The sequence below is a fragment of the Talpa occidentalis genome, unplaced genomic scaffold (genome assembly GCF_014898055.3).
Source record: "Talpa occidentalis isolate TD23 unplaced genomic scaffold, MPIMG_talOcc4v2.1, whole genome shotgun sequence".
In the NCBI taxonomy this organism is placed as follows: Eukaryota; Metazoa; Chordata; class Mammalia; order Eulipotyphla; family Talpidae; genus Talpa; species Talpa occidentalis.
Window position 1 is genome coordinate 31544141 of NW_026555331.1, and position 13060 is coordinate 31557200.

The window sequence follows — 13060 nt, forward strand, 5'->3', positions numbered from 1 at the left end:
ATGCATACAAGAGATGGGGTGCAGGCTAAAGGTGTGGAGGATGAGAGGACTCACCAGAGAGAGAGAGAGGGGCAGAACAGGCAAATCGACTGAAATATACTGCTGAGGGGAGCAGTGGGTGAGACAAAAGAGGTCTGCTGCACCATGTGGGCTACCTTCCTGGTCAGGGATCGAATTCATGCTGTGGTGGCTGCCGACAGCTGAAGTGCTGAAACTCAAACCCCTGCGCCATCCGGGAGGCCCCTGTATTATAATATTTTCATTAGAGTAGGAAAAATTCTGTACCTGTGCCTTTGTTTTCAGGATCTAGAGCAAAGAGCTTAATAATAATTTTGGGGAGTACCCACTGCATCCACAAACTAACACGTCCACTGGATCCACCAATGTTATTTGTAGTTTGTTCCAAGGTAACAGAGTCTGAGAATGGTGAATCATCACCTGCTTGTATAGAATCTCCCTGGGGTTAGAAACAACAAAAACAATACTACTACTTTGTAAGTTAAATAGGAATAATTTAAAAAAATTGTAATTTAAAACATTCAATTGATGACTACACCTTTTTCCATATCAGGTTAACACTAAACAATATAAATATTAATGCTAAAACATAATGCTAATCATATAAAATATACTAATCAAATAGATTTATAATTAAAATATACATGTATATCATCTAATTTCTTCTAAACTTAAGTAATTATTAGAACAAATTTGGATTATATCAATGACTATGCTTTTATAGTGAAGGGTCTGAAGGCTATAGCCAAAGGCCAAATCTGGCTGTTTTTAGAAATAAAATTTACTAGGCCATAGACAGATTTATTCACTTATCAGTTGCTTACTACTGCTATACAGCAGAGTTGGGTATTTGATAAAAAGACACTATGGGTTCACAAGTCTAAAATATTTACTATATCCAGTCCTTTACAGAAAAAGTCATTCTGCCCCTGCTAAAGAGTACTTATCTATCTCAATGCATAAATCTGCAATAACCATAACAAAATAAATAGCATAATTGGCATATTTTTAACAAAGAGCAAAACATTCATCATGCCTCAGATATTTCAATAAAAGAAGATTTAAAAGTTAGATTTGACAACAGATTTTTAAAAAATGATTTATGTGGCCAGAGTCTCTTAATTAGAGTACAAGGTAAACATTTATTCAACAAATATATGCTGAAATCTGGATACATATAAGGTGCTAAATTTGGTACTATTAAAATTATAATTAGTGGGGGAAAAGTGAAAACATTTCCTCTAAGATCAAGTAAAAGGAAAGGCTTGACTACCACTATTAAACATAGTATTGGAATTCCTACCTAAAACAAACAGGCAAGAAGAAGACATAGAAGGTATTCAGATTGGGAGGGAAGTAAAACAATCATTATTTGCAAATAACATGAAGACCTCTCTAAAATATATACTGAAACAATAAATCAGTACATCAAAGTGGGAGGTTACAAACCAATTTACAAAAATCAATTGTGTTACTCTTAGTAAACAATGAATTAGAAGAGAAAGTAATCAACAAAAAGATCCCCTTTACTATTACATCAAAAAATGTTAAATAACTTGGAGTACACTTAACAAAGGAGGTGAAGGACCTATACAAGGATCAGTACAATACATTGTTACAAGATATAGAAGACACAAATAAATAGAAAGCTATTCCTTGCTAATGAAATAGAAGAATATTGTTAAAATGGCCATCTTACCCAAAGTAATGCATGGATTCAACACAAACTCTTTTAAAATTTAAATAACATTCTTCAAAGAAATAGAACAATTGAAATTTATTGAAAGCACTAAGGAACCCAAAATAGTGAAAGCAATCCTGACAAAAAAAGAGGAAAGAGGTACCATACTCCCAAACCTTAAATTATTCAACAAAGCTATAGTAATCCAAACAGTATAGTATTGGAATGAAAACATACATACCAAATCCTCCTGATTTTCTCACTTTGTCATGTTATTTCAGAATATCTTTTTTGAAAAATTATTTATTTTTACATACAAGATCTGGGGTACAGGCCAGACTTGTGGGGGAGGAGAGGATTCACCAGAGACAGAGTGGGGAACAGAAAAGGCAGATTGACCAAAGTATACTGCTGAGGGGAGCAGTGAGAGAGTCAGGAGAGATCTGCTGCGCCATGTAGGTTGCTCTCTGGAGGGCCTGGGGATCAAACTCATGCTGCGGAACCTGTGGACAGCTTCATAGGTTGTGTCTTAACCCCTTGTGCCATCAGGGAAGCCCCTATTTCAGAATATTTTCACTTGCCATATATCCTCAACCTCTAGTAGCCCACCGTTGCTTTGAATGTCTCAAACAAAATGCTCATTTGTTGACTAAGACATCATGATCAATAGTCAGCAGTCTGAACAAACAATTCTTCAAAAATTTAATAGAAAGGCCTCCCTGGTGGCCAAGGGGTTAAGATGCAATCTATGAAGCTCACTGCAGCCACTGTGGCAAGGGTTTAATCCCCGGCCAGGGAGCTACCCACATGGTACAGCAGACCTCTCCTGACTCATCCACTGCTCTCCTCAGCAGTGTATTTCAGTAGATCTGCCTGTTCTGCTCCCCACTCTGTCTCTGGTGAATCCTATCACCCCCACACAATTCTGGCCAGTACCCCAGTTCTTGTATGTATAAATAAATGAATCTTTAAAAAAATTTAATGGAAGACTACACCACAGTGGAGCAGGAGCCACTAATCTCTTACTCAAGCCATTATTGGCTTAGAATCTAAAAGCAGGACAAATAAGTAAAATCTCATACAAAACAAAATTTTAAAAACCTGCTTTCATTACCACCCACATGCCATTGAGACAAGGGTATATTCAGTTCCTGCATGAAGTTTTTACCTTAACCTCAGTTTTACAACATCCTTTAATCAGAAGAAAACTTAATTTTCTTGAATTCCCAGAAGGAGACCAAATGGGGATGATTTTCACAAAACAACAGGCAAGTGTTTATTGTTGGAACACTTAGGCACCAAGCACAGCAAGCAATAGTGTCCTGTGATTTACTGTGACAGAAAATTATAGACTTAAACCTAAAGATAATATAGTCATTCCTTGTTCCAATTACACCAAGCAAATACCTCAATGTTTATGATGTTTTTATATAAATGCTTCTCTAAAATAAATGGCCCTAAATATGCTATAATTGAAATTTCCAGAATTTGAGAAGCCATAAAAAAATGCAGGTTTTTGGTTAGCTGTCTAAAGTAACACAACATCTAATGAAAAGCACGAAGTAATCCCAGAATAGGATGCATTTTACAAAGTCAAATTCAATAAAAGACAACATAATGTAATCAATGTGCTTTTCTTTATGAAATAGGTTCTTGGAGCAGGAACACTCATAAATAAAATTCTCGCTCCATCAGAACATCATAATCCCAAGAATGGAAATTGCAGAAAAGAATTAACTTAAATCAATGAGACCTTGGTTGTTAACACTACTAGTTATATTCGGTAAGAATGCTAAGAAATAAAAAAAGCTATACACTTCAAATTTAATAAGTAATAAGCACTCCTGAGAAGTTCTGCTCTCCTTCTTCATGCAGTTTCAATTTTCATTTTGGACTTACAACATTTGGTGTGGTATTATTAAATATGTTTATGCATTAATTTTCTGCTCTATTTCCAAATCCATACCAAAAAGGGAGCCAGGATTGTAGATGTTGAACTATTTTCCCACACCTCCTTAAGCCAAATTCTAAAATATACAGTTCAATTTTTTTTTTCACTATTTTGCTGCAAGATGACCAAAATACTGAGTTTATTTTCCTTGCTAAATTTATCTTTGTTCATCTGGAAGAGCAAATACTTCCAGTCCTTCATCCTTGGCCTGTGTTTGAGTTCAGGGATGATCACAATTCTGGCCACATTGCTATTCTCCTTATCAAAATAACTCGAGAGTTCTTGTTCAATAACAAAACTTCCCAAAGGGCTAAACACTTCCACCACTGTTTGTACTTAAGTCAACAGTAACAAGTGACCTGCTGTGCTATCTACTATCTTCTCTCTCACTATTTCTATAGAAGGGTGGGGGAAATGATTAACTGTTTATTTAAGCCTCTCACTCACATTCTGCCACCACCCAGACTGACATTCAGGGAGTCATAGCTATAGTCACTGAAAAGTATGGTGCTGCCTATCATCGAATCAATATGAAAATTACTCATAGTTTAAAGCGTAAATCATCAAAGGATCAAACAAACACTTCTCGCTACTCAATAAAACAAGTGTTAGAATATGCTTTTTAGAACTAAGTTCATTTGCAGTAAATTTGCAGTCAATTTTAAATTAGTTTGGCCCAACACTGCAAGAAAAAGAATACTTGAAATAGTAAATATTTTTTAAAAATTTTAACTTCTTTGATCACAAATATTAGAAATTTAAAACAACATCAAAATTGCAAGTTCAAAGTCACTCCCAAATACGTAACTGGTATAAATAAGTGCAACAAATATAAGGTGACCTCAGATCAATAGGTTTGATTTATACAGTAAAACTATTTGAATTAAAGAAAAACACAAAATCAAGAATGCCAATAATTGGGACCCTGGAGACATTTTGATATTATTTTGAAATAGAAAAACTTTACAAACAACATATTTGTTAATTAGTATGTGACAGCTAAAAAAAATAACCCTTACCCTCATGCCTCTGATGTTCTATGTTATTTTATCTTTGTTCTTTCAACAGCTATTAATCTGATAACTGAAATGCTAAGATTTCCATATTTTGAACAAGTTTCTCGCTAAATGTTGGTAAGACCATCTAAAGATAAGTACTAAATGGCATAAGTCTACTTTTCAGGAGGGGTTTTAAAATTATTATGAGACTTAATTTTTTTGCTATTTTATTATTTTTAATTATGTTTACTAATTTAAATCAATGCATGTCTTAGAAGAATACACTCAAATCTCTCCAAATTGTATTCATACCACAACCATAAGTAAAGCTCTAATAAAAACTCTTCCATTACCCAGTGGGGTTCCCTGCCCCCTTTTTGCTTCCATTTTAACCTTCCCTGATAGTAGCTTAATCTTCAAAGATAAATTGAGAAAAAGTTTAACTAAATTTACCTTCTACAGGGTTGTTTGGAATAATGATTTGAGGAATATTAGCTTAGATTAACTGAAGTTGAATAACAGAAAACTACAGTTTTGCTACTGCAATTAACAAAAAAACCTCTTGGTCTAATATTTGCTTTTGTTTTAATGGAAAGTAAACGAATTTCAAACAATTATTGGTTATCAAGAAATGAATCACTTAAAGCGAGATTTTGGGTTTCTTTTTGAGAACTAGGTAGAATCAAACCAGGTTAATACATAGGTAAATAAAGAACGCAAGTAAAATTTTGCAATGAACCTTAGCTTCCAAACATGGAGATCATATGTCAATTGTTTTTTAAATTTTAGGTTAAGCTGTATTCATTTGTTCAGCATTTTACATTTTTTCCAAAGTTTAAAATTATTTCTAGTATCACTGCTGTGAGTGAAAAAGACCACAATTAAATATATTACACATCTTGTATATATTATACAAGAAAGCTAAAGTGAGAAAATACTAAATCGTTTGCCTAAAATAAAATTTCAGCTGGAGGAATTTACTTTCAACAGCACAATACAGTCAATCATAATAACTGTCATTTCTATATCATCTTTATGAAAATCCAGATGCTCAAAATGTCATTTCATGTAACTGGCAGCTTCCAATAGTCCAACAGTTTATCAATTCACCCCTAAGTAAAAAGAGCATGTAAATTAGCATGTATTTCTGTATGTGTCTATATATATTTACCTTGTTTATTATGAAAATAAGTTATCAAAAAGTTAGAGCTTTTAAAGGCAGCTGTTGTTGCTGGACTGTCCTGTAAGCAAACTGACATAAAAATTATAATGAATAGGGCCTCCCTGTGGCGCAGCAGTTGAGCGCTGGGTTGCGAAGCTGCCCGCAGCCTATGCAGCTCTGGTTTGATCCCCGGCTGCTCCCTGGCCACTGGAGGAGGGTCCCGCATGGCACGCAGACCTCTCCTGCCGCCCGCTGCTCCCCTCAGCAGTGTACTTTGGTCCTTCTGCCTGCTCTGCTCCCTGCTCTGGCTCTGGTGAATTCTCTCACCCTCCCGTGCTTCTGACTGTACCCAGTGCTTGTATAGATAAATAAATAAATAAATAAATCTTAGAAACAAAACAAAAAAAATTAAAAAAAAATTATAATGAATTACATAATGCTTCATTTTCTTGAACATTTACTAGAAGACAGCCTTAGCTAGGTAAGATAAGTGTTGTTTTTGAGTGTGCAAGATTAAGTCTTATTTACCTTTGAGTTCTGCTATGACTGTATAGCAGAAGACAGCGTTCTGGATATTAATACTTTTGTCTCTGAGAATTAGCATTCTAGTCATAGGCTAAATTTCTCAGCCTACCTTTGGATTCTGTGTATATACATAGTCTTCCCCAAATATTATCAGTTCCTCTAAGGACAAAGTAAGGAAGTAGTAAAACTATTTCTGATCATAAACAAATAAACTTATACATACAAATAAACTCAAGGAATCAACAAAACTAATGAATTAGGGGCCTCCCCTGGTGACGCAGGCAGTTGAGCGTGGTGCTGTGAAGCTGTTGGCAGCCTCTGCAGTGCGGGTTCAATCCTGGCCTACCGGCAAGATAACCACCTGGTGCAGCAGACCTCTAAAGTCTCACCCACTGCTCCCCTCAGCAGTGTATTACAGTCAATCTGTCTGTTCTGCTCCCCACTCTTTCTCTGGTGAATTCTCTCACCCTCCCACACATCTAGCCTGTACCCCAGTTCTTGTATAAATAAACCTTTAAAAAAAACTAATGAATTAATTCAACAAGGCTTCAGGATACAAAGCCAAAACATAAAAGTCAGTTGAATTTTAAACACCAACAGTGAACAATCAGAAATTAATACAGCAATTCTATTTATAATAGCATAAAAATGAATAAAATCATGATAAATATAACAAAGTGAGACTTGTATACTAAAAAGTACAAAATACTTCCAAAGAAATTACAAAAGATGCAAATAAAAAAAGATTTACAATTTTCATAGACCAGAGATTTAATATTAAGAGATATTGTTCACTGAGTACAGAATTTCATTTGGGTAAGTTCTAGAGATGAATGATGGTAATAGCTGTATAAGAAACATTACTTTATTAAATACTACATCATGGACATTTAAAAATGGTTAATTTTATGGTATGTATATTTTACCACAATGAAAATTTGATGTAAAGCTAAATGGGTCATAAAATAATATTTTTTCACTAACAAAAAATATGTATTTTTTTCATCTATAATAAATGTGTTTTATTTGATCTAAATTGAGCCACTGGAGTAAGATATTTTAATCTTTTTTTTTAAGATATATTTATTTATACAAGTAAATCTATAATCTTGAAAGATACTTTATTCAATACTGATCTGATTTTTTGACTCAAAAAAGCACATTTCTGTTATTTTTATATGATTTGTTTCATGCTAGCATATGAATAGTCTCAAATTATAGTGGCATTTAATAGTATCCTGAATGTGTTAAAATATATTTAAAAGTCTTGGCAGAGAATGTAGGTACCAAAGGGAAAATCAGAGTAGTATATTGAGTTTCCATAGTAACCTTTCAAACAAGAAAAAAACAATGTTAGTCATTTATTTTCTCTGAGGTATATATATTTTCTTCCTGGAGCAAACTTGCTAAACTGTGTCTGCTACTTCCTTAATTGTTGTCATAGATTCTCTCTTAGTTATCCCTAAGAATTGTCTCCCTTTGACCTCAGTGTAATAATTTTGAGTTTGACAAACCTATACTGCTGTATTTTTTAAAAGGAAACTGTTGGGAAGATTATTTAGATCAGCAACTTCATTTTATGTATTAGGAAATTGAAGTAGTGCATTAAAATTAGTGTCATGCAAAGTAGGGTCAGCTCATCTTAGCATGATTCTACATTAATGGAATTTATGAAAGAAACATTGATGTAGACAACTTGAGCTTTATTCTCTTCAATGTGTCACATTATTTAACCTTTATGCCTACTTACAGAGAGATCACTGTTTCAGAAATTCACTTCACCAACAATATCACTTGTGGTATTTAACACAGAAGTATATAAGTCTATTTGTTTCTGTTGCATTCACAGTAACTATATGCAGTTGACTACTTCATACTGAAATAGAATTGCACCTTAAATTATGTATTTATTCATTCTTTATATTTTTAAAATATTACCTATTTTTAAAATCACATGTCTATGCATTGATAGTTATATTATTCTTAATTTTTATTTCAGGATAATAAAGTGAGTATTTTAAGATATTTTTTATAGAAAGGGTGGACTAGCACGCTGAGTGAGATTAAAGTATCAAATGAAAAGAAAGACTCAGAAAGAAGAAGTAGAGGAGTCTGGTCAAAATTAAAAGCCACTAATCAAAATACAGCAATAACACTGTGGTTTAAAACTGGACAGAGGGCCTCCATGGTGCCACAAGGGGTTAAGCAACAGCACTGTGAAGCTATCCACAGCCTTTGCAGCACTGAGTTTGATCCCTGGCCAGCCAGGGAGCTACTCACATGGCGCAGCAGACCTCTCCTGACTCACCCGCTGTTCCCCTCAGCAGTGTATTTCAGTTGATCTGCCTGTTCTACTCCCCACTTTGTCTCTGGTGAATCCTCTCACTCCCTCCAACTCTGGCCAGTACCCCAGTTCTTGTATACATAAATAAATAAATTTTTTTTAAAAAATTAAAACTCAACAGAGACAGAACAGGGGAAGGAGGAGCAGGAGCCTCCTTTTCAGTCAGCTGCTAAGTTTCCATACTTCTGAAAAAGCACACCTTGAGATGCGCTCAGTTTTTACCACATATAAGAAACCCCACTGTCCTGACTGTCCCTTCCCTACAAACAAATTATTAAAATATTTGGTCTAAAAGGACTAACATACGTTCATTGCTACCACAAATTCCACAGAGGTGAGTCCATCTTCATTCTCAATCCTTAAATGAAAATGTGTGTTATATATCACCGTTCACTTAGTAATAGAATTTTTCAGAAACACTTACCTCAGTTGTAGTTCCAACATCAGCAGATGGGCTGCATGTACTAGTATCTGGAGGAGCTGTGCCTATACTACTTCTAACTGGAGAACTAGGCACAGCCCCGACCATGGCCTCTGGATAAGTTGAAGAAGGACTGAAATTACCTCTTTTCTGAATCTTATTCCAGACCTTATTCATGGTATCAGTAAGTTCATACAAGAGCTGCACCTGAGAAGAAAACAAAAGGAAAAAGAAGTCTTTTTAACTTCTATTCAAAATTCACTAAAATACTAAATGTGAGAAAATTAAAACAAACCAGAGAGACAAGCACCTATGAAATAAAGACCTACTAACATGTTTCTGATCATATTATATAATTATCTCTGATTTATCTTTACTATATAGTATATAGTCTATAATTATATATATGATCATACATATTTTTTTATGACACTATGATTCTGGTAAGATGTGAGGAGAAAAATAATTAGTACAATAAATTTATTATTTTAAGCATTTATAGTGATCTGCATTGAAGTAGGTATAGTGGACTTGTTCACACTTGAGCCACGAGTATGATATTTTAGAAGTGATTATGCATTTTTATGGGAAAATAATGGTAACATAACAGCTAGCTATGGGAGTTTTCCTTTAATAAATTAAATAAACACAAAGAAATGCTTCTTAAACAGGGGTAAGGATCAAAATTACAAATCAAATAATCCTAATACATATGGTTAATTAGTGATATTTGAAATAATTACCACTCTTATTACTGAATTTCCGTATCTAAATTTTCTCTATTTTTCAGCGGAGTGAATCTGAAACTATATTTCTTGCCCAACAAAATAAAGAGTAAAAGAATGATATAAACTAGTAAAAGGAAAATGTTACATATGAGAGTTTTCTACAGATAAAAACAAACTATCCAACCGACTTTCCCCCTTGGATTTGTCATTCCAATATTCAGAGAAAAAATTGTTTAACTTGCACATTGTTTGACTAGGTTCTAAGATATTTACACAAGATTTCATAAATAAGCATTAATCATGGAATTTGTATGACAACATATTGCCATATACTATATAAAACAAGCCCAAGGAAAAAATGCAAACACAATATATAAGCAAATCCACAGCTGGATACCATATTCTGCTTGCCACTGGGAACAAAAAGCAAAATTCTCATATTTATAAGAAGTTTCAGCCCCAGGACATATTCAAATGATAAAGCTGGCTTCTTATGTGGGCAGAACAGATGCATAAAAACACTACTGTCAATCCTTATTTGATATAAAACAGTACTTGCATTACAGTTTCCTCCTGCTTTTTATGTGATTAACTCTCAAATCTCAGGTTATAGCCGTTTTTATTAACAAAAAGTAATCTAATGATTAGAGATCTTATAAAACACTTCTAAGAAAAACTTTAGTTCAAATTATTTTTCCTTCACAATTATAAGTTCTCTCTATAAGAAAATAATTTTGTTGTGAACCAAAATCTTTAAAAGATTTAACACTTCCTTAAACAATTAGAATTGACAAGTATGAAAAGGATAAACAAATAAACAGGTTCTAAATAGTTTTAAGGGCAAAGGTTAATTTACTTAGAGAACTGATGTTGTTTTTATTGTCACTACTTAGGTTTCATTTAATTATTACCATTAAGTAATAACATATGGATATCACCAAGTACACTAAGTATGTAAAACTGCCAAGTAAACACCTAAATAAACTTTGACTTTTTTTCAAAAAAAAAGTGTCGCTTGCACAGAATTCAGACTTTCCAAATTTAAAGGTTAAAATAAAAGATAAAAAATTCAAAGATAAAATTCAAAGATAAATGTTGAACATTAATCTTTCAAGCTGTATTGAAAACTGTGCCAACTAAAGTCACAAATGAACTATAATGACTTGTCTATATAATGCCTAAAATTAAAAAGGCTAACCATACCAAGTATTGGTGAGGGTGTGGAGCAACTGAAACTATTTAATGGTGATGGAAATGTAAAATTTAGGATATTGTTTGGCAATTTCTGAAACAGACATATGCCTACCATATGATCCAGTGATTTCACTCCTGTTTGCCTAAGAAAAATTAAAGTCTATGTACACATGAAGACTGTATACAAATGCTCAGAGCAATTTTATTTGTAATAGCTTAAAAATGAAAAAAAAAATCTCAAAAGCTTATCAGTAAATGGATGAAAAAAAATTTAATTTTATCCATAATAGACTGATACATAGAAATAAAGTATAGGTTCATGTGAAAACATGGATTGATCTCAAAATAATTCACCGAAGTGAAGGTAGCTAGAAAAAGAGAGACGAGAGGAAATGAATACAACCATGATTCCATTATATAGAATTCTAGAGAATGAAAGTTAATCTATGATGACAAAATCATTGGTAGCCTCAGACTGGGGGAGGAGTGAAAGGCACAAAGAAACTACTGAGGATCGTGATTATCTTTAATTGTGGAAATTAAAGATTATGGGTATAGAAATGCCAACCCCTGTCAAATCAGATAACTGAACTTTGTGTAGTTATTGTATTGAAGTTTACTCCAATAAAACTTTTTTTTAAGTCTCTAAAAAATAAGAATTATGTGAAGAAGTTTTCCATGAGTTCTGCATGAAGGTTACTGAGTATCAATAATACAATGAGTATCAAATACTGACTGAATAACAATATATAACATCTTGTTTAAAAATTAATTTCACACACATTATCTCATTTAATCTCATTTAATCATTTTCTCACTTAATCAGAAAAGAAACTTAATTAGATGGGAGAGAATGAGATAAACATCTGGGTGAGACATTTCTGAAGGATGCACAGCACTTAAGGAATATAAAGAGTAATTTCAGTCATAAGAATAGCAAAAGCAAAAAATCAAGAGCTAAAAATGATCAAGACAGGGCAGAGAGGGAATGAAAAGTACTACCTAATTAGGGTCAAATAATTTGTTTTGCAAGGCACTAGGAGACAGACTCAGGCTGCACATTAATTATCAGTAGAAAATAAGAAAAAATATGGTCATACAATGTCAGTGGAAAGAGAAGATGAACGGGATTTCAACAATTACTGATCATGTTGAACAGTGCAAAGAACTCTAAATGAATATAAATTTAGAAAGATCATTTCATTTGATATTTAGGTTGTTTTGAAACATTTGGAATGTAAATAGTTTAGAATCTCAGTTTCAAAAGAAAACGATCTTGCAAAAAAAACTTTTTATATGGGGCATTACACTACTTTATCTAATTTTGCTTAAGGTAAAAATATAAATCAGGAGTTGGGAGAAACTGAAAATGAGTGAGTTTACAATTACACAAATTCAGTTTTGACTGAACTTAACGCCAGTGTTCTCAGTAATCCACATTACATTACTTTAATGAAAACAAAACAGAACTCACAGAAAAAATAACCATAAGTAAATCAGTAAGAAAAGAGTATAAAACTCATTCTTTTGTAGCTTCACAAACCCAAAAATGCAAAGACAGTTCTATGTTCCTGGGAATGCCCTATAGGAAGGAAAATATATCAACGTGTTGGCTGAGGCAAAATCGAAATGTTATTATATTAAATAGAGGATTCCACAGGTTCCTTTAATGAGTAGTGCCTAAAGATATTAAAGAGGATTGGGTAACTTTGGTAAAACAGTTAAGATAAAGGGCAGGGTTAATGGAAACCACTCCCGGGAACAAAAACTATGCTAAATATAGTGTCTAAAAACTACTGATAAACAATGAGTGCTAGATACTAACAGAGAAGTGACAGTGACTTTGCTCTGGGTCTCCTAAATATAAAGTTTGAACTACAATTCCACATGGTGATATTTGTATTTCAGGAGTCCATGATACTCTTTTTATAAGGTAGGTCACCCAGAAAATAAAGAAACATATAGCTATATCTCACTAAGAAAAAAACATTTTTGGCAAAAGATGCCATAAAGTTTAAAGGAAAATAGTCATGTAACA

At 33.3% G+C, this 13060-nt stretch overlaps 1 protein-coding gene across 8 annotated transcripts in view; it reads right to left on the reverse strand.

Annotated features, from left to right (window-relative positions):
- VPS13B (vacuolar protein sorting 13 homolog B) overlaps nucleotides 1–13060 on the reverse strand; it is a 622702-nt gene that overhangs the window by 291528 nt on the left and 318114 nt on the right. For all 8 annotated transcript variants that reach the window (XM_054692064.1, XM_054692063.1, XM_054692065.1 and 5 more), the window contains 2 exons: nucleotides 9104–9307; nucleotides 286–457 (listed from right to left, as the gene is read on the reverse strand). In XM_054692064.1, the coding sequence (XP_054548039.1) occupies nucleotides 286–457; nucleotides 9104–9307 (376 nt within the window). The remainder of the gene's footprint in view (nucleotides 1–285; nucleotides 458–9103; nucleotides 9308–13060) is intronic.